Source organism: Apis mellifera, linkage group LG13 (genome assembly GCF_003254395.2).
Source record: "Apis mellifera strain DH4 linkage group LG13, Amel_HAv3.1, whole genome shotgun sequence".
NCBI classification, from domain to species: domain Eukaryota; kingdom Metazoa; phylum Arthropoda; class Insecta; order Hymenoptera; family Apidae; genus Apis; species Apis mellifera.
The window spans coordinates 8,684,987-8,707,826 of record NC_037650.1 but is presented as its reverse complement, the minus strand read 5'-3'; the positions used below and the strand labels follow the sequence as shown (position 1 = coordinate 8,707,826).

General features: G+C 23.9%; 6 protein-coding genes and 1 long non-coding RNA gene across 8 annotated transcripts; 3 read left to right on the top strand and 4 right to left on the bottom strand.

Annotated features, from left to right (window-relative positions):
- Positions 1-6,229: 6,229 nt before the first annotated feature.
- On the top strand, positions 6,230-7,607 carry LOC100576758. Its single transcript, XM_006564053.3, has 4 exons — positions 6,230-6,638; positions 6,716-6,858; positions 6,990-7,115; positions 7,196-7,607. Exons 1-4 carry the CDS (start codon positions 6,572-6,574, stop codon positions 7,325-7,327), a joined length of 468 nt encoding a protein of 155 aa, XP_006564116.2. The 5' UTR covers positions 6,230-6,571; the 3' UTR covers positions 7,328-7,607.
- On the bottom strand, positions 7,151-9,649 carry Pgrp-s2 (peptidoglycan recognition protein S2). 2 transcript variants are annotated; one of them, XM_006564043.3, is made up of 4 exons: positions 9,509-9,619; positions 8,382-8,545; positions 7,937-8,099; positions 7,151-7,656 (listed from the first exon to the last, which is right to left on the bottom strand). In XM_006564043.3, exons 1-4 carry the CDS (start codon positions 9,510-9,512, stop codon positions 7,475-7,477), a joined length of 513 nt encoding a protein of 170 aa, XP_006564106.1. In that variant the 5' UTR covers positions 9,513-9,619; the 3' UTR covers positions 7,151-7,474.
- Positions 9,650-10,867: 1,218 nt separating this feature from the next.
- On the bottom strand, positions 10,868-12,424 carry LOC725158 (peptidoglycan-recognition protein 1). Its single transcript, XM_001121036.5, has 3 exons — positions 12,198-12,424; positions 11,437-11,769; positions 10,868-11,124 (listed from the first exon to the last, which is right to left on the bottom strand). Exons 1-3 carry the CDS (start codon positions 12,307-12,309, stop codon positions 10,916-10,918), a joined length of 654 nt encoding a protein of 217 aa, XP_001121036.2. The 5' UTR covers positions 12,310-12,424; the 3' UTR covers positions 10,868-10,915.
- Positions 12,425-13,210: 786 nt separating this feature from the next.
- Positions 13,211-14,671, top strand: LOC551116 (histidine protein methyltransferase 1 homolog). Its single transcript, XM_006564051.3, has 6 exons — positions 13,211-13,288; positions 13,471-13,716; positions 13,797-13,957; positions 14,027-14,271; positions 14,363-14,478; positions 14,540-14,671. Exons 1-6 carry the CDS (start codon positions 13,249-13,251, stop codon positions 14,575-14,577), a joined length of 846 nt encoding a protein of 281 aa, XP_006564114.1. The 5' UTR covers positions 13,211-13,248; the 3' UTR covers positions 14,578-14,671.
- On the bottom strand, positions 14,519-16,880 carry LOC409066 (pyridoxine-5'-phosphate oxidase). Its single transcript, XM_392591.7, has 6 exons — positions 16,580-16,880; positions 15,756-15,912; positions 15,547-15,646; positions 15,435-15,488; positions 14,937-15,136; positions 14,519-14,838 (listed from the first exon to the last, which is right to left on the bottom strand). The coding sequence occupies exons 1-6, from the start codon at positions 16,626-16,628 to the stop codon at positions 14,673-14,675; spliced, it is 726 nt and encodes a 241-aa protein (XP_392591.2). The 5' UTR covers positions 16,629-16,880; the 3' UTR covers positions 14,519-14,672.
- A 1,071-nt stretch (positions 16,881-17,951) lies between these two features.
- On the top strand, positions 17,952-18,829 carry LOC107965448. Its single transcript, XR_003306010.1, has 2 exons — positions 17,952-18,074; positions 18,717-18,829. It is a non-coding gene; the product is annotated as an uncharacterized LOC107965448 (long non-coding RNA).
- LOC410469 (signal recognition particle receptor subunit beta) lies at positions 18,294-20,044 on the bottom strand. The gene is made up of 4 exons (XM_393949.6): positions 19,808-20,044; positions 18,981-19,147; positions 18,749-18,888; positions 18,294-18,680 (listed from the first exon to the last, which is right to left on the bottom strand). The coding sequence occupies exons 1-4, from the start codon at positions 19,899-19,901 to the stop codon at positions 18,347-18,349; spliced, it is 735 nt and encodes a 244-aa protein (XP_393949.2). The 5' UTR covers positions 19,902-20,044; the 3' UTR covers positions 18,294-18,346.
- Between the last annotated feature and the right edge of the window lie 2,796 nt (positions 20,045-22,840).

The window sequence follows — 22,840 nt, the reverse complement described above, 5'->3', positions numbered from 1 at the left end:
ATCATCGAAAGTTCTTATCCCGTATTTTTCAAACTATCGACAGCTTATAATTGCATTGACCATATCGATCAGACACGAGAATATTCACTTAATTATTAATTATAAATTTCTATTCAAAGAAGCTTAAAACAACGTCGAAAATTTATATTATAATTTTCCAATAAACTATTATTACTGAAATTAAGAAAATCATGGAAAGTTCTTATCCCGTATTTTTCAAACTATCGACAGCTTATAATTGCGTTGACCATATCGATCAGACGCGAGAATATTCAAATCTAACATTTACTTAACTTATTGTTCAATTCATGAACGTTTTCTTCATTGTCGAAATAATTTCACCGAAAGACAGTTGTCGACGATAAAAAACGCGACATTATAGGGGAATTAATATTCCGAGGGGGGAGGGGAACGGCGGAGTAAAACGCGAAGTCGGCGACGGTTAAACGACGAGTAATAAAGGTTGAATCGAGATCAAAGGGGTGGATAAAAGGGGTGAGAAGCTAGCGGGTTGGCATATTCAAGGCGCTGCGTGCGCCTGGATGGCTGCAGGGAAGAACAGGTGGTTTACACTTTGCCATTAGCCGTGTCACGCGATCCAGAAAAGACGATCGTCGTTACGAAACGCTGACTTTTCGATTATTCACCGTTTGGATATCTCGGATGAAGCGTAAACATTATCGTCACGACAGCCTTGGGGAACGATCTTGTACAATAAATGGAGAAGCAAATTAATTTAATTAATTCGTCGAGATTCACGTTTTTCAACGATCGATATGCGAGAATAATTGATGATGGTTATTAAAAATAATCTAAATTATTTAACGTGTGTTTATTTATTTCGAGGAAATAATGTAAATATAAAGTGATAATTTTATCCAAGAATTATTAATCTCTGTTGAAATTAAGTAAAAATTAGGTGAAATAAATTAAATTTCATCTCTTATCTTTTTCTTTTTTATGGTTATCTTATTTTACGATTTTTGTAAACAAATAAATTAAAAGTGTTAAGAAGAGATAGATATTTGAGTACTTAATTTTTAGATATGATAAGAGAAACCAAAAATATTATGATGTTTTGAATTTACATTTTTTAAATTATTTAAAAATTGTAAAATATTAATAAAAAAAATATATTTCAAACTGTATATGAAATCACGATAAAAAGATATCGAAAAATTTTAAGAGACGTGTAATAAAAAAAATAATCGAAAAATTCATAGAAATTTATAATAAAAATTACTCTGTCTTTTTGTTGAATGGTAATAGGATAATTTTGCACGAGCCACTCGACTATATCTTGATGATCGTGATATACTGCTTTGTGCAGCAAAGGAGTACCAGCTGGATCTTTCGCAATGGCCAATTTCTTTTTGGGCTCTTCGAGTATAAGTTTTTGCGTTTCTATCAAAGATCCACGTGAAACTGCATCGTGCACGTGAGAGATTTTTGTCTGTGGAAAAGGAAGAAAATTAGATGATTTGATAAAAATTAAATTTAGCATAAAACGAAAAGAGATATACCAAATAATTTGGGAGTCCTTTTAGGAAGACTCTAGTTCTAAGATCTGGGGAAATTTCACCCAACAATCGTGCTCCGCGTCCTTCTAGGACAACATGTTCCAATTTCTCAAATTCTCCTCGTAGCAGCCAAGACTTTAATATTGTTGCATTCATTTGTATCTGAAAATTAAGTTAATGTTATTGAAAATGGTTTGCAAAAGTTTGCAAAAATTAAATTGAATCTCAATTAATTATAAATTATAGAGATTGAAAAACAATGTTAAATGTTGAAACTTGAAATATTAAATGGAAAATTTGTTAAATAAAATTTTAACAATTTCATAAATTGTTAAATGATTGCGTATATGTTTATGGAAAATGATAAAATTTTGAAATCTTTTATCTAGAAAGTAATAATCTACCCATTAATACGTGACCATGAATCAATTCTTGAAATGCTCGCTATTGATTCTCCATCAAGCTTATCCAATCGAAACTCTGTGTGACCAAGCATATCGAATCACAGATTATTCGACACGATATGATTCGTTTATAAAAATTTTCCACAATGTGTTGTTAACAAATTAATCATCAATGAATTTTAAAATTCGTAAATAAATTACAAATATTATTTTTATATATGGATTTTTATCATTATTTTTAAAGAATTTATATTAATTTTATATATTTTACATATACGCACTTTTATTTAATAATATATTTTAGTTTTTATAGAATAATATTATAGTTAGTTTTATAGAATAATATTATAAAAATATTTAATATAATATTTTAAAAAATAGAAATTCTTCTTTATTTTTCTTCTAAAATTCCAAAAATTCCTTGATTTATATGGTGAAAATCATATGTGAATTAAAAAAAATTTTAAATTTCTATTCTTTTTATCTTTAATAAATATAGATAGAACAGGAAATTGTGTATAAAATGCAAAAATAAAGATTTTCAATAACACAATTTTTCAAAAATTACCAAAATATTATTATATATTATATATATATTTTCAATATTTTATCTCTCATCAATTAACAAAGAAAAAAAAATATTTTGTATTATCAACAAATAAAAGATGAAAATTTCTGACAAAGTTTAAAGATGTTGCAGCATTCTTTTCATAATTTCTTTTACGTTCAATCTTTAATTATTGCTTATAAAATTATTTCCAAAAAAAAAATATTAAAAAATAATACGTTAAAGTAATTTAGCTTGCAATTTTTCCTTTTCCTTACAACTACTCCTTCGTTGGTCGCGTGTGAAGCCAAATGTAATACAAATATCTAATGTAACGTTATCGTTACAAATTGCATGTTTTATTTGCATTATGAAATTCTCAAGAAAGATAGGTTTCATATATTTTGCTAAATGATACACGTGGATGATACATTTGCATAAATCAATTCTAAAAAACATCATTTTAATATTTTTGAAGAACAACAAGTGATAATTTTTGCAACATTTCATTCTTCGAACATTTCACTTTAATAATAAATCCAAGAACTTGATTAATCTTTCAAACACGAATCATACTTTCGTACCATTTTCATTATTATTTATTAAAATAAAATACAAAGAAATCTCTCTTCTCAAAAATCTCGTATTTTCATAAACAATTATTATAAATTATCGTAAGTTAAGTAATCATAAAGCAAAGTGAAGCCAACTGAAGTGAGTAATCAAATAATCCTGAAAAAATACTTTTCAACTATTACAATTCTCAACGTGTAAGAATTCTAATTTAAAATAAAGAAATTAAAAAAAAAAAGAGTGCAATACAAAAGTAAAAGTGTAAAACGATAATGTTGTGCAAAGATATCTGTAACCAAATCGTGTGTGCATCATGCATTATCATCTTTATTTTTGCCGATCGTTCGCCGATGAATCGAGGAATTACCTGATCGATTTCATCGAATCGTCATGTCGAGATCATATGTTCGCGGCATGGCGCAACACAGGGAAAAAGCTTCACGGTGATACGAGACAGTGGATTGAATCGCGGCGGAGTTGGAAAAGAGAACGTGCGCGATACGAGGAAGCGTCGCGAATGAAGTCGATTCACAGGGCGTCGCGACGCCACCTGTGAACACGTTTCCATAGAATTTCATCGAGACTGGACATTCGTTGGATGGTATTGGAAAAAAGTAACGAGGAAGTGGAACGCTATTTTTTTTCTTTCTTTTTTTTTTTTCTTCGCGAAGACGAATAATTATGATGTAATGCGTAATTGGATTATAATTAGACAGAGTTTCAGGAAGTTTCAGAGGATCGATTTTAAGTTGAAAAGATACATTTAGGTGATAAATTAGAAGAAAATTTGCCTTTAATATTTAATTATGCAATATATCCAATTTTATTAACTTTTGTGATCAAATGAAATTTAATTTTTATAATAGTTAGAGCTAAAACAATTACAACTGAGTTTTATTTTTTTTAATACTTTCTAGAATATTAATAATTTGAAATTATATTATTATTTTAAAACGTGTATTCTTAAAAATAAATTTTTATAAAAATAATTTTCTTGATGACAAAGATAATAAATATATATATATCATAGCTATTTTGCACTTACTATTACTATCATTTAATGTATCATTTTTTCTTGTATTAAACTTCATCTAAATTATTATAATTAAAAATTAATCTTTAAATTTGCAATTTAATGTTTTGTATTTTAAACTATAATAATTTTAATTATATATTAGTATTAGAAAAATTTTAATTTTCAATTTTTAAATTTACAATTTAACTCTTTTTTAAAATTTAACAATTAATTTAGCTCAAAATCTTAATTTTTATTTCAATTTTTTAAATTTTATAAATTTAAAAGATTTTAAGTTAATTAAAACTATTAATCTTCAAAATTAAAAATTAAAAATAATTTTTTAAATCTTAATTATAAAGTGATTTATATCAACCAATCATAAAAACATTGGAATCTTATATATTATTCTAGCCTTATGGTCTGGAATACTTGGTTCCTCAATAAGACTATTAATTTATGTAATATAAGTAATGAAAACGTTTGTTAATAGATTGAAAAGTTCATCTTATTCAATCTGCTGAACGTATTTCATCAATTTGATGCTCTTTATATCTATTTATTTTATTATTAATTCCCATGCTTTCCTCTATTAAATCTAGTGAATCCCCTTACTTTAATTCATCAAATAATTAAATAAACATGTTATTAGCTAAAGAAAACAAAACGGTTGATCCTTGAATACCCGTCACTCCGGTTGATAAAACTGAACAAGGCCAACAACTTGTTTGGTGATTCCCCCTCGTATCGAATTATTTGTAAAAATCGAAGACTTGTAAATTAGTCGATAATTCTTAATCGTTTCAATTGCAAAAACCATTACTCATACCAATGTAAAAGTGATTATGTAAAAAATTCTTTTATACAAAAAAGAAGACAAACTCTGAAAGAAGAAAAATAATTCAATATATACAAGTTGAATAATTAAACAAATTGATTCATATTTATATAAAACTTGCCTTATAAATATTTATCAATCGTGTTTTCAATTTTTTAAATTTTATAAATTTAAAAGATTTTAAGTTAATTAAAACTATTAATCTTCAAAATTAAAAATAAAAAATAATTTTTTAAATTTTAATTATAAAGTGATTTATATCAACCAATCATAAAAACATTGGAATCTTATATATCGAATATCTTATATGTCGAATTATTATGATTCTTCAATAAAAAAAAAAAAAAAAAAGAAGGGGACACGTATTTTTTATTTATCAACCTTTCAATCTGTCTTGGAACGATCCAGATTTAACGATTATCGATTATAACATTCAAGATAAATTTAATGTTTTGTCCATTTCCTTGTCGTTTACCTCGTTTACTTATTTAGCTTGCAACTCGACCAGAATCGATCCTCTGGAGCAATGACATATCGATTATGTATGTTGCATGAATCTTACCCAGTGACCGTTGATGAGATATCAGAGATTATTAAATAAGTGTGATTGTATTGGAAAATATTTATTCATTAATTAGCATATATAGAAGTTTCGTTCGATTTTGAAATATTATTAAACAATTTCTTTCATGCTAATCATACTAATAAAATTAACAATTTCACAACAGAAAATTAATATAGTAGAGTAGTGTGGATAATGTGACAATAATGTGAAAAAAGATGAAATTGCGAAAAGTATATTTCAACAAATCATATCAAACAAACCATTTTTATATCTTCCGTGTTACGTCATTTTGATAAAAATCTCTGCAATCAAACTCTTGTGCAAGTGATCTTCTAACGAGAACTATTTTCAACGGTTTATCACTTACATTTCACTATATGTAATAATGAGTACTCGTTATGAGAAAAACTTTCACGATAAAACGCATACGAATGCTAAAGTGTCTGTTGGTCGACTAGCAACCAGTAGTTTTCCACGTGTCCCAGTCAAACACGGTTTTTATTATTCAGAAAGAATATAGTAGTTGTAAGACGTTATAATGAAGAGGATAATGAAGTTTTGTGATCAATGTTATTCTTTTCAACACGTTTAATTAATAAAATATCCTATAAAATATACTATATTCTATACTTAAAATGAAAAAAAAAGTATTTGAAAAAGAAATATATACATTTACACACAGAATTTTTTTATAGTAATTTATATTTGATACAATAATGAAATAAAGATCAATAAACAAATATATTTGTTAAAGATTTTGAATTTAAAATTTTTCCTTTTGTATACATTGTTGCTGATTTTGTCACAATAGTCAATCTTTCATTATAATGAATAAACATACACTTTCATTCAAGTAGAAATAGCATACATAGAAAAATAATTTAAATTATAAAAAATTTAATGGATCTGTATCTTCATTTTATTTATAATTTAAAATAATTTAAAATACGATGTTCTTCTTTCGATTTTTGAAAGATTGACAAATTCCAATGGTTGACACATCAGCTTACACAATATGTTTTATAAATCGCAGCGACAGACCCAGTTATTACATCGATGTGCTGTACGACCAATCTTGGGATATAAAGTTGTGACTTTGTATTGACAGAATGGAAAAACAGATTTTATTAATTTTTTCCTTCACAGTGCTCCTTGTTTCGTCCATTTCTGCTAGTGGTAATTATATAAAACGATAAATTTTTAAATTTTCATTTCTATATATTTTTCTGATATATAATTAATTCATTAATTAGAAAAATGTCTGAGTAAAACAGATCTCGAGTGCACTGGTCGTGTTCATTATAACGTGACATTGACAGCTTATTATCCTGTATTTGATAGTGACAACGAATCAGATTATTTGGATGTCAAGATGAAGAAATTGAGAACTCTGCAGGTTTGATTTAATTTTGTTAATAAGAAAAATATATATATATATATATATATATATATATATATTATATTAAATAAGATATTTTATTGTTATAATTATACATTACTAAAGAAAATATTAATATTAAATCATAGGATTTTCTTGATGGGCGTACAGAATTCGTAACCGTTTCAATGGATCTCGATTCAGGGATACCATATGGCACAAAATTGTGTATTCCAGAATTAAATGCAAAATTTCTGCGACAGATTCCACTTCAGGTATCATTGAGTTAAAACTTAAATGTCTTTTTCTCTTTTTTTTTTTTGAAATATAATCAATATAATACTTTATTTCTTAGGCTAGAGACAGAAGCCATTACAACGATGTTAAAACGAATTCACCCGATTTTTCTCACGTAGATATTTGCGTAAGAACAGAGGAAGATACTTACGATAATTCAGTGAATGGCATAGTGACTCTCTATGTATAAATTATTTAAAAGAATACTTCATTGATCTTTTTATAATAAAATTAAAATAATTTAATTATCTTCATTTTTAAACTTTCCATTAAAAAATATATATATGTATTATATAGAATAAATTATATAACAATACTTTGGGATGAAATTTAATATTTAAATCGAGGACCAGTGTGGCCATGTTTTTATCAATTCGTATAGACTATCGCCTGGACAAGAAGTGCGAGTTGTTTGTCGATGGCCAAGTAACGTATAATTGCTTTGTATCTTCCCAATTGCTACCCCATATGAGATCAAATTCTTAGTTGCCTCTATAGCTGCTGCATTTGGTGTGTGGCCTGCAAATAAACAAAAATTGGTTAGATTAAAATTTAAAAAGAAGAAGAAATAAAACGAGACTAAATTCATAAGAACTTTTTAAGAAATTTCTTGTAATATTTATTCTCACATATTTCACTTCAAGTTCTATGTTATTTTAAGTAAATTTTATTAAAAATATATAGCAGATTTAATTTTAGATTTAGATATTTTTGATAATAATTTTGATAATATATTTAAATAATTAAGTTTTAAATATGAATTAGTGTCTTTTTATATTCTATTATACAATTTACTTACCAACGAAATTACCAATTATGCAAATTCCAATGCTCTTTGAATTATAAGATATGGAATGTGCACCATGTTTGTCCCATCCTCTTCCTTCATAAATGTTTCCATCCTCTCCAACTAAGAATTGATAGCCTATATCACCCCAACCCTTCTCATCTATGTGGTAATTCTAAATATGACAATTAAAAAACTTTAAGTATTTTTTTATATATTCTTTAATATTCTTTGAAATGAAAAATGAAATAGTAAAAAGAAATTATTTTGGCAACTTAATCTTTTCAATTCAGAATTCGTAATAGAATTAATTTAAATAATATTGATTTATTGCTTTTACTTTAAAGATCTTCTTATTTATTTTTTGAATTTAATATTACATAATATTATAATATTAATTGCTCGTTCGAATTTTGTATTCAATAAATAGGAAAGATTTGAAGAAACTCTAATTTACCTGAAAACTTCTCACTCTTGCATTACAAATTGCCTGAGTGATGCAACTATCTGTCGCCGAATGATGAATTATAACAAATGGCGGAGGATTTTGTGCAAGTGCTCGTATAGTTGTCGTCGGTTTTCTGGCGCCCCATTCCGATCTCGATATTATCCTTGGACGCACTAAAAAAAAAAAAATTAACAAATTAATAATTTTACAAGAAAAAAATTTTCTTGTTAAAAGATCTTCACTTTATTCTGGAAATTATTTTACCACGTTTTTTTCTTTGTCTCTTTCTTATTTTAACATTGAAAATAATTATATACGTATTAATAATTATAATTATATACGTAATAATAATTAAAAATAATAATTTCCTGTGAAAGATCAAATCTCGTTATTCATAATTACGGTAAATTGTTTTTGATTTTAATGGGTGAATAGCATCGACATGACTGTCATTGTCATCATATTTTCATACTTTTTAAAAGTTTTAATCTAGTTTTTTAATCGATTATACAAGGAATATCAAATTGATTATTAATTAAAATGTTTCGTAGATATCAATTAAATGATAACAGGACAAATAAATATTCTTGACATTACATTATCAATCAGTGGAATCTTTTCTTGAATATTTTATACAATTTGTATTGTTGTATAAATAAAAAAAAATAGATCGATAATGATAATAAATAAGAATGAACATCATTCTATATTTTTTTTAAAGCAATTATGATTTTGATCAGAATTTCATTACTAGTAAAATTTATTAGATTAGATGCAAATTTGAATTATTGAATTATTGAATTACTTTCAAAAATATACAAAAGAATCTTTAGAATTGTATTGAATATGATAGTTATTGTGTCAAATAATTGAACTCTTAATGAAATAACGATAGAAATTAGCAATTTTTTAGGAAAATTATTATAAAAGATAAAGAAGAAGAAATTTATTACATCATGCATCTATTAATACATACTTATATAACGATATTTATAATGCATGCGATGGAATCATTTATTGAAGAAAATTCGCGAAGAAGAAAGCAAGATAGTGATCAAATTTTATAGAATCTAGTTTAAAGCTTCACTAATTCGAAACACTGGGATTATTATTGAAAAAAATATCGAAATACTTGCACATTCAACACAATTCGATATTCGTTGCTTCAATAGTACTAAAGATTTTTAAGATTTATTACCAGGCGTCTCATGAACAGAGCAAAACAGTATTTGACAGTTTACAAGTAGAAAAAGCACTGCTATTAACTTGGTCATCTTCGTTCACAGAGATCTGTACTGTATGGCATTGTGTTAAATTGTACCAAGTATATAAACTGGCTAGTTAATTTAATTTGTTGATCTTTGACCGTGCTAGATAAAGTGGGATTCCTATTCTATCTTCATTGCAATTAAGATTTTATATTATGTTAATTTGTTTAAAAAAATCTATTTATTTTTAAAATTTATCTGTTCATAATTTCGAAATAATGTACATAAATGGATGATGAATAGGTAAAGAACCACAGTCAAGAATATAAAGATACGTCATTATTGACAATAAGTGATCATGAACTTTGAAATTGATAAAGATCTTGAATGAAGAAATGTATCTTGAATAACTATAAATTTTAAGATCAATAATTTATTGATATGTCGTCTCGTCACAAGAATAGAAAGTTTGAATAGGAATTTAATTGATCTGATTGTTTATTTAAAAAATAATATAAAAAACTCATTATTTAAACTATTTTTATGTCTCAAGTTCGATATCATTATTTTTCTTTAGAGAATAATAGAAGGTTTTTTGTTAGAGAATTTTTTCCAACAATATGATAAATATTAAATATGATAAATCTTTTCTTTCCGAGTATGAATAATAGACTGTTGTACAATTATGATACAAAGATGGGTCAATAAATAACGAAATAATAAAATATTTACTTTTCATTTGAAATGTGAATATTTTTATAAATAATAAATTCATTTTAATGGCAAAATCTTATAGAAAATCTCTTCATTCATTTATTTCGATAAATAAAATGCATTTTTCTTTGGAATCATTTCCATATTGTTTTAAGAAAATCAAAATATAAATAACTCATGAACTTATTTCTAAAAATATTCATATCAAATTAATAAATATGAAACCACATTCAATCTTATAATCACATTCGCGTAATACGTAATTATTTGCACTTGACTTAGTTTATCAAAGAAATAAAATAAATAAACAAAAAAAAAAAAGAAATAAGTCGCAATTAATCTTTATATTTAATTATCGCTAATTATATTTTTTTATCAATACGATATAAATACTGTAAATTTCCTTAACATAATAAAAACCATTTTTTAATCTCTCTATTTATTGTTAAATTGCAATTAAGTTTATAATTTTAATTATTATAACTATTTTTCATAAGTATTTCAAGATATTATCTATTATCTATATATGTACTATCTATTGTATTGTAAAATGTTTATTGTATTAAGCTTCTACATTATTCATCGATATTTTCATTCATCCAACAATAATCATTTACATGATTATGATGTTGTCGAATTTTTTGGTATTGGTTTGGACGTCCATCGTGGAAACTTTTGAACGTATTCGTAAAATTTGTCGCCTGGACAAAGAGTATTTTTAGTTTGTCGATGTCCTATAATATGGTAATCTTGACTGATTTTGCCAAGGGATATTCCGTATTTAATCAAAGCTTCTAATGTCTTCAGAGCTGCATTGTTGGGAAGTCTATCTACAAGAAAAATAGATTTCATAGATTTTCATAATGAATAATAAAATTTGTATTATAATAATGTCTTAGAATCTATAATGCACTGAAAATTTAAAAAAAATTAAAAAAAAAAATTCAAATGCTCTAAAGTTTATAAAACTTAGAATTTTGATATTGTAAAAATCTGATAACGATAAAAATATAACTTTTTATCGTTAATCGTAATTAGAATTAAATTTCGATTCAATTCAATCACATTTAACATGTCACTAATTCATTTTTCATTGTTAAATTTCACATGAAATTTTGTTAATCAATTCACAAAATATTTACTACTGAAGTCACCGATGGTGCATATTCCAATGCTCTGCGTGTTATAACCAGGTGCGTGTGCTCCAACGTAATCCCAGCCTCGACCCTCGTAAGCATTTCCATCTTCGCCTATCACGAAACTATAACCAATGTCGTACCAGCCTCGTTCGTCCAAATGCATGTTTTGGTATTCTCTCACGATGGCTGAGCACGTTTTCACATCGAAACAGTATTGTATTATCCCTCCGTGATGAACGACTACGTAAGGTTTTGGCTTATCGTCCATTAATTCTCGGGCAACCGGTGGTCTAGCTTGCCATTCCTTTCTGCTCACGATATTAGGAATCTCTATATCTGATCGAGATAATATTCTTTTTAATTCTTTTTATTCTTCTAAATTTTCTATACGAGTAGTAATAAAGAATTGGGAAAGAAATGTGAACATAAAATTAAACAAAGTGATCTGATAGTGCAATGTTTCTTAAGTGTTATCGTATTAATTAAAAAATTATTATAATTAACTGTCGATAAATATTTTCCTGAATATATTAAATTTTATATACGATACTCGTTAAATTCTTTTCATTCAGATTTATGTGGTGATAAAAAAAAAGTGAAAAGTGAAGTAATCGACGAATTTTTTGAATTATATATACTATTGTGAAAATAAAAAATGAAAAGAAAAAAAAGATTTGAATTAATAAAAATGAAAATTTATTTTTATATCTATTTTTCACTTACTAAATCTAAATTTAATAATTTTAAGCTAAAATAATTTTTACCAGTTTTATTTTCAAAATTGATATAGGAAATTGATAACGTGAATATATTTTCGATCGATACGAATAAAATCAAAATGTATACTGTAAGAATTAAAAAATTTTTCGATTCCATGATATTAGTGATCGTTTTAGCTCGTCGTTATAATTAAATAAGAATTATGAAATGAAGCTGGTTTTTAAACTAAAAATTGAATGTCTGGGAAGTCCCTCAGAAACACTTGTTAAGACATGTTTTCGACATGTTTTTATTCCCTTCCTTTTTCATTCTACGCAAAATAAATTCATTACCTTTTGATAAATATCTTTTTTCCATGGAATATTAAAAAAAGAAACGTTGATATGTAATCAACGATAATATCTAATAAAAGATAAGACGATACAATATATAAAATATTACTATGATAAGATTCATAATTGCATTTTATTTAATATTTATTTGATAAATGGAATAATGGAATAATTGCACGATTTTTTTTATTAATAATATAAATTTATCAATAATATGAAAAATTTAGACTGAAAGATAAGAATTATTAAATCAAATATTTCAATTTAATATACATATATATATATATATATATATATATATATATATATATATATATATATATATATATTATAATTTTATAATTTTAGAATATATGTATTAAACTGAAATGTTTGATTTAATAATTTTTATCTTAATATATACATGTATACATATATATTTACATATATATTATTATATTATTGTAGTTATATTATAAATAGATAAAATTATTTATGTAATTTTAATTCAATATGCTTTTATATATGTTATTTATAATTTAAATTTCTAAATTATACTATATATATACATAAATATTGCAAATATTGCATTTTTAACATTGTTAATATAATAATTTTACATTATTAAAATATAATAATTATATATATGTTCTATTATTGACAAATAAGTTTAATTCTAGTATATCTCATTCGTATTTGATTCTGATATGATTTTTGATTTCAATTTTATTTTTATTAGTTTGTATTAGTTTTTTGCGAATAATTGTGAAAATTGTTAAATGCAATGTTTAAATTTGGCTTTTCAAATAACAAAAAAGATGAAGGTATTTTTGTTATATTTTCTATAAAATTAATTCAAATTCTTAACGTAAGAAATTATTTTGAGGTTATATTTCTTATACTCCATCCACGGTTAATTTTTAAGAAGAATTCATATTTTTATTGATTATAAATTAATATTTTAAGAAATAATTTTATAAAAGAAATTTAAATGGAGTTATTTTAGAAAAAAATGACGATACGAAAAAATCGACAATTAATTGGATTCCTGCTTCAAAAGTGGAGATTTCGGAATTACAAATCGAAAAATACTACGAATCGAACGATTATACAGAATATTTAATATTTCCGGATTGTAAATTAAAATTAATTAGATCTGAAAAGGCTTTGCATGATTTGCAAAAAGAAAATTGCAGTAATATTATAGAGGCAGAGATACAACATTCTGATCTTATTCCCGCTAAATATGAAGGTAGACTATTTAATTTTACTTAAAAGAAAATCTTATATTTTTTGTTATATTAGTTTCTCAATATTCATATTTTTAAAAAGGTGGCTTAAAAATTTGGGAATGCAGTTATGATTTAGGACAATATTTATCAGAAAATAACATTGAATTCCAAAATAAATTTGTTTTGGATTTGGGATGTGGTACTGGTATAATTGGTCTAATTGCTCTTCTTAAAAATTCGATTGTACATTTCCAAGATTATGTTCGTATCTTATTATAGTAATCTTTATATTCGTTATAAAATGAACTGTACAGTTAAATAATTTCACAGAATATAGAAATAATTAAAACTGTAACCATTCCAAATGTTATGTTAAATTTTGAAGATCGAAAAAATATATTAAAGAAATGTCAATTTTTTTGCGGCGATTGGGAATCATTTACGAAATTGTGTAACGATGACAAAGGATTTATAGGATATGATCTGATTTTTACAAGCGAAACAATTTATAATCCTAATAATCATAAAAAGCTGTATGAAGTTTTTAAACAAAAACTCAATCAAAATGGTGTTGGGCAAGTATAATAATTAATGTATAAACTTCAGAGTTTTTATGATAATAAAATATAATAAATATAATATAATTAAATCACATAATATTCTTAGGTTTATTGCTGGTAAAAGTTATTATTTTGGTGTTGGAGGAGGAATGAGACAATTTGAAAACCTAATAATAGAAGATGGAATTTTTGATGTTAAAATAGTATGGAAAAGTAAAGAGGGTAAATATATATTTTACAATTTTTTTAAACAAGCAACAATTATATATATATATATTTTTAGGATTACAAAGAGAAATTTTAAAAATTGAAAGAAAATAGTATTATTTAAGTAGTTTACCTAAGTAGAATGTATAACTGAAAAAATATTGTCTTTTCTGCATTTATAATAAATAATCTAATTTTTTTTATATTACTTATGGAGATAGTCTTTCATAAACCCATCCATTATCTCCTTGATGAACAAGTACATTGTCGATTTTTTCGTTTGGTTTTAATCGTCTAAAATGAATTCTATCGTGTAAGCGATCGCTTTGACCTTGCCAAAATTCTATGGAATGTGGAATAATAATATATCCTCCCCTGAAAATCAAATTAATCTATTATCATTGTATACCATATTATATATTTTTAATAATTTATTTTCTATATAATAATATATAATAATTCATATTAATTACCACCAATCTGGTTTTTTAACTTTCCCTTCTGGAAATTGAGCTAACAATTCTCTTTCTTTTATTATAAGTGTATTTCTATTTGCAATTACACTACTCTGTTTACTAGCCATTGATCCTATTTGACTTGCATATGGTCGGCTTTGAAAATAACGTTCTGAATCTTTTAAGGAAGTTTTCTTTATTGTACCTGCTATACGTACCTAATTTTTAATAATTATATATAATGAAAATTTAATATAATAATAATTTATAATGATAATTTAAATATGAATATTATTTGAAAATAATTATTTAAGAAAAAAGACTTTATTAAAATAGACTCTATAAAGTATCTCTATTATTTAAATTGATATAAATAAATGAAGATAAAATAAAGATAAAATGTTATTGCTGATTTAATATTATTTTTAAAAAATAATTCTTATATATTATATAATTTTTATTATATAATATATATCGATTTATATTATATTATTATATCGATTTATCGATTCTTACACTTCGATGTAAAGGTTGCCAGTAAAAATTCACCTCCACATTTGGATTTTCAGCCTAAAAATCAAATAGATATATATATAATGTTTAAAAAATATGAATATAATGTACTTACTATTTCGCGAGCTTTCCTACTTTCATAATTAGTGTAAAATTTGAAACCATCTTCTCCATAATCTTTGAGTAATACTGGTCGCACGGACGGGATTCCATTTCTGTAAAGATCGATATTTTTAAAAACGATAGTTTTTAATTTACAATGAAAAATTTTGTTTTTTAATATACTTTTTAATATATATTAAAATTTAATTTATTTAATATTACTTGGTAGCTGTGGCAAGAAACATTGTATTCGCTTCAAAAATTTGCGGAATTTTGCATGCTTCGTCGAACCAGGCTCTAAATTGACCAATTGGTTCTTTACTTACAAGATGATCTTCTGTAAAAGTTTCGTTTTTGTCTTTGTATGCAATTCGCATATCTATAAAAAATATAAAAGTTAATTACTTTTTATCTGATTTTAATTAATTTTTAATTTTATAAAAATTTTTTTAAAATTTTTATTATATAATTTATAGTTGGACATTATAAATTTAAGTTATATTATTAAAATTGAAATATTACTTTTAAAATATTATATATCATTTTAAAATATTATATTATAACTTTGTAATCATATGACAAATTTTTAAAATAAATTCTTGACTTAAAAATTATGTTGTAAATAACTTATAAGATTTTAATATCAATAATTAAAATTAAATTTCATTGCATTCTTGTAATTATATATACATATATTATGATAAAACAATTTAATAATCTAATTATCTATAATGATAAATATTCAAGATATCTTATTTTATTTCAAAAAATGATTTGTTTAATTAAATCTGTTCAGATTTAAGTAACTCAAATCTGTATTTATAATGATTGTATATTTTGAGCATTTTTTAAATTAATTAATTTTAATAAATTAATTTTCAATTTTTAAAGTCAATTAATTGGATATATTTAACGTATAAATATATGTAAATATTTGGTTTATAATTTCATATTAAAAAAAAATTTTTTTATAAGAAAAATTATTATATAATATATATAAAACATATAATATAAAAAGTTATATTATATATAATATAAAAAGTTACCTCCAATAATAATATTGTAGTTTTTATTCTGAGATGTGGAATGAGACATAATATAATATGTGTTCGAAATTTCTCTTTTGACAGTTAAAACAGTTTTCCGAGTGAAGAAAAAGATTGAATGTTGTAAAATGCGTAATATTCAGTAAAAATATAGCCGAACAATGATCAAAATATGCAAAACAATTTGTTTTATCTTATCTATATTATCTCAAATAATACTTTATAAATAAACACATAATTGATATTCGAGGTTATATTCCTTCTTCTTTATAATTTCAAGTGATAAGTGTTTCAAAATGGCGTACAATGGCGCATAATGTGAAACAGATTTCGTTTTGATTTATTAAATTGATTTATCAAATTAAATTTTTAATTATTTTGAATAAATTTAATATATTTAGAACTTAAATCTTTGATTCATTTATAAATATTTTTTTGTTATAAAATGCAATTTTAAATAAAATATAATTAATATTTTTATTTATATACGTTAGTTATAATTTTAATTTGAAAAATATGTGTTTAAGAATAATATCTGATCTTATTATGATGTTAATAATCTTAAGATATTTAATTTTTCAATTAGCATAATTAGTTAGCATAATTATATTATTTATTCTTACATATTATATCATAAATATATTGCAATTATATTTTATAGAAATATTATTTAATTAGAGTTAAGTTTAATTCAAATATCAAAATTATTCTTTTTTAATATTTTGAAGACAATTCAATTTATAAAAAATTTTGTTGTATATTTTTATGATATCCATTTTTTTCAATTTTATAAATTTAAAATTGATTTATTTAATACATTAAACTTTTTTTGAAAATTTAAAAGTTAATAATGAAGAAATATTTTAAAATATTGATCTAAAATATAATAATTATTATTAAATTAAATTAAATAATTATTATAAAGATAATATATAAAATTGACATAAGTAATTAGAGAATATTATATCTATATTCGTATATTATTTGAAAACAAGAGAATTTATGTATTTTTTAATTATTATAATATATATAAAAAAATAAATATTTTTTATAATTATATTTATTATATATATAATAAATAAATAAATATATATATATGTAATAATAATATATATATATATATATTGAAAAACTTGAAAAATGATATTTCGATATATCTCGCACAAAATTTAATATTCTTTATTTTTTTGTTAATTGTTAATAATAACAATTATTTATTTAATGGGAAAAAGAAAAAAAATATTTAAATAAAACGCCATTTGCTATCTATATTAACTAAGCATTTACATTTCGTGCAGTTGCATCGATTATCTGATCATCGGAACTATGTTTTTAAAGTGAAAGAAAAATTCTACTATTTGTATCATTTAAGTTTAATATTAGACGTAAGCAAAAATATCTTAAAATTTTAATACTTGTTCTTAAATATGTGAGAAATATGAACAAATTTTATGCTATATATAACAATGCTTGCTTAAGTAGAAAATATCGTTAGGTTAGAACAAAATTATAATAGATTTTAAGTTATATTAAGTAAAAGCTACAAAACTTAATTATATGTAACACAAATTTGATGTAAGACAATTATTTTTAATTTATAAATATTGAGAATTGTATTGTCAAATGATAAAATTGAAAAATAATAAATTTTGTTATTAAAAAAATACATGAAAGTCAATTATGTAAATTAAACAATTATAAAAAAACAATTTAAAAAGTTACAAACAAATAATTTATTTGGAAAAATGAAAAGACATTTTAACATTTTTATATAATTTTTTTTAACCAATTGTTTAGTTGTTCCATATCTGCAGAGGTTTCAGAATCCTTGTTATACGCACTACATTCTGCAAATTCAATATTTATATCTAGATGGGAAAAGTCAAAATCTTTCTCCTGCTTGCCAAGAAAAATATTTGTTGCTGATGCATCTGTAGCTTCCAACTGACTTGTTTTTGTCATACGTAATAAATTCATTTCTTTCTCTAATAAAGTCTTTATAACAACTGAACCTTTTGCCATAGTTTGATCTTGTTTATTACATAATATTAGTACAGGTTTTTTTTGTATAATAGAATCAGAAAGTAAATTATATAAATATCTAAAAGTGAAAGATTATTTATTATTTATATTGCAGGATGTGATGACTCACCATTTGTGTGTACTTACTCTGCTACATCTCGAATATCTTTTTGGAAAGTTACTGAATCAATTACATAGACAAGTCCTTTTGCGGATAATTTGAATTGATCAAAAAATTTATAACGCAGACGTTCATGTCCAGGTATATCAACAATTTTCAAAGAACGCTAAATACACCAACAACTTTAGAAACCTATGTTTTTGGTATGTTAAGATTTATTTTATAAGAACTAATAAAAATATATTAATGTAAACTTACATTATTGATTATGATGTCTCCTATATTTTCTTTTACAGATGTATGTGTTTTAACAAATTTGGAACAAAGTAAATGTGCATATATCAATGTTTTACCAGCATCACTAAGACCAGTTAACAATATACTATTTCCTATAGATCTTCTTTTATGCCATATGGCAAATAACACTATACAAAAGAAATGAATAGAAACTTATAAAAAAGGTAGTAATGTTTAAAATTGAGCTATTACTATCAAACAAATGGCTTTACAAACTTAATCTTATAAATATTAGGATAAAAGCCTAAAAAATTTTTACATAAAAATGTACCTATTTTTATATTATGTATACAACTATAATATTATGTTTGTTTCATTACTTGCAGCTATATTTATAATGTTTATTAATTACTGTGGCTATAATGATATACATTTTTTTTAAAAAAATAAATGTGGTATTTATAGAATGTTACAACTGAAACTATGAGACTGTGAATATTATTTATAAATATTAGTAAAAAATATAAAAAAAATTGAATATATGTACGCTTTAAAAAAAAAAAACATCCTATTATTAAACTCTAATAATGATGTAAATTTCATGTTGTACATATATTATTTACAATAATTTATATGAAAAGTTTTTAAGTGAACATATTTTTAATTTTATTTGCTACATGAAAGAGAATTATAATGTAGTTTTAAATAATGTAATAATAAAAATCACAAAATTTATTATTCGTGTAAATTATTTTTAAGTTTGCTTTAATTTTTAATACATGATAATTAAAAATTAACATATATAAAATATAAAAAATTTATAACCTATATATATTGCATTTAATTACCTATAGTTATAATAATCACGATTACTGCAGCTATTACAGCCATGAATTGAGAATCTACATTGTTATCTATTAATGGTTTTATATGTTTTTCCATTGCAAAAAATTTTTTCTATATTTATCGTGGATTACCTCGTTGGATATATTATTTTATAAAATATGTCAGCAATTGCATATAATATATAAATTAATTTGTTCTATACACTAGATTAATTTGAGAAAGCGCCATCTACTACAAGATAATCATATATGATACTATATCAGTGTTCATAAAATGATATTAAAAAGTTATGAAATAGATTGAATATAAATTCAAATATAAAATACAATATAAATTTTAAAGATTTTTCTAAAATAAAAATTCTTTTGAATGAACAAATATTTATCATGAATATATAATTAAATTCTCCTTATTCATATTTTTTATATAATTCTAAAATATACATAATAAAAAATATAAATATATAATTTTAATTTAAATATAGCATAACATTAATTTAATTGCAAATATAAATTCATTCCAATATTTAATACGAAAATATATGTCCAGATTAAAGAAGAACTTTATTCATTCTACAATAAGAGTGCGCTGCAGTAGTTTCAGAATATATGTCATAAAATTATACATTTATGAACCTTTATAGCGGCAAGTTAACGAACAAGAATCCATTCAAAATCACGTTTTAAATATGATTGTTTGTTAATTGTGAATTATTTGAAAAATAACAATGGAAATAAATTGGCAATTATGGAGCAATTTAATTTAAAGGTAAGCAATAATATAATAATAATTTTTTTTGAAAATACAATAATACAATAATATTTCTTTTGAAAATAACACTAGACAATTCAATTATTAATTGAATAACGAATAAATAAATTTGACAAACAAATTTTTGATAGAATATTTTAAAATTTTGTTGTTAGACTAAATTTTCGTTTATTTAAATTTTATCGCTCATTTAACAACGCTTCATACTAAACGATTCATATCAAAATCATGGTGACATTTATCATAGTGTAATATAATATAATAATGCATGCAATATGTTTTATAAGATTATCATGCTAGAGTAGAGATAATATAAAATTGAGAATATAATATTTATTTATATTAAAAATTAAAATAGTAAAGTGGATAAAGATTAAAGTTTTAAAAGATGAAATTATGAAAATGCAATTTTCAATTAACATATATTTTGTAATCATGCGCGAAGAGCAAGTATAGAGCGTACAAGAAGTGTAAATAAGAAATAGATTACAAAATTATGAAATTAATGCCATTTCTAATAAATTTTTAATAATTTGATAAATAAAAATTTCATAAATAAAATGCAAATATAGATAAGTAAAGTGAGTAATAAGAGAAAATAGTAAAATTGATCACTGGCGCCATCTCGTAAGCATGCAAGATATCTTTTCGAAACTAGGATAAAATAGAATAAGAATTAAATATTATCGCCATCTCTTGAGTATTTTTAGAAACATATTTTTTATTTATCGTTATCTTTTTCTTACTATTTGTTTTCTTTGTCTCATATGTTTCATTTAAACATTCTAAAGGTGGCGCTGATTTCACAATTTTTACTCTATTTCTATCCTCTATCATTTATTCTCTCTTTATATTTATGCTGCAAAATTGATTAATTTTACTCTCAAGAAAGAATTCCAATGTTTAATTAATAAAATATAAAATAAATAAATATAATATAATTATTTGTGAAACTAAGGTTGATACTTTATCACATAAAGAAAAAAGTTATTCGATTTTTTACAACACATTTAAATATAATCGAAATCGATGAAGACGCAAGTTTTCCTTAAATTTTTCTTATAATAATTACTTCGATTTAATTATAGATGAAAAGAAATCTGAAAAAAAAAAATAGTCACTCTTTATAACAAAAATCTTTATATAAAAGAAAAATATTCGATATTATACTCAAAGATAAATTTGAAATACTTTCGATTGTTGTGCAACATTGCAACAACAAAAGCTAAAGAATTAAACAATCCAGAATTGTAACAGATGATATAGAAACAAAAAAAAGAAGTCGATATTATACTTGAAAATTGATTTTTCCCCGGTTGTTCCACGATTTAATCGAATTCTTGGCGCAAGATGTACGGATATTCGAATCGTTTCAGCGAAGGGTCGTGCATTTCCATATTCGGTATGGGCGAAAAGAAGGGTTTTGCGCACGGGCAAGTTTCGCCGCTATCAGATCCTTCTGTCGGCGACGTATCCGCGAATTTATTGCTCGACTTCTCGGCAGGGAAGGCGGGAGAGCCAGGATCTCCCTTTAGGTATTCCCTTTAGGATAGCGCCTTGTCTGTCAATTCCTCGCTATGGTCAGAACACTTGGTCCCCCTCATCGATTATCTGTCCTCCCTCAAGGTTTCCATGCAACCAGAACACTTCTTTGGACCGTTTGTACAGAGCAAATGTCCGCAATCTTTTCATCCTTCCCCAACTCTTCTTCTAACTCCTTTTATCTCTTATCTTATAACGCAATCCTATGATTGATTTCAATTTTTCGAAAAGTATAGTAACGATAAACGAAAATGGAAAATTTTAACAATGCACATTTTTTAAAAATAAAATTTTTATTATTTATAATTATCAATCATCCGTGAATGGAAATTTAATTTATGTAGAAGCTGTTTGTTGCATATTCGGAATATTATAATTTTGTATCGTGTTATTAATTATGCACGTTCTTCTAAATTTTTACATCAAATGATCCATAAATAAGTAAAATAAGTTTTCAGTCTGGCTGGGTTAGATTTTTTTTTTTTTTGACAGCACGCATCTTGTAAATCTAGTTCCTAATTTTTCGCCATCAATACCAGTCCGATGTGATCCGATCGAAATAATCCGGATCGAACGTAATTCAATCTAAAGGTGGCTCCACTCGTTTCCCACCAATCGTTAACGACGAGTTTACATATCTCGAGCAGGGACGTCTTGACGTTAATAGCATGTTCCAGGAGGGGGAAGGGGAAGAGGAGGAGAGAGGATCTTGATAAATTTGC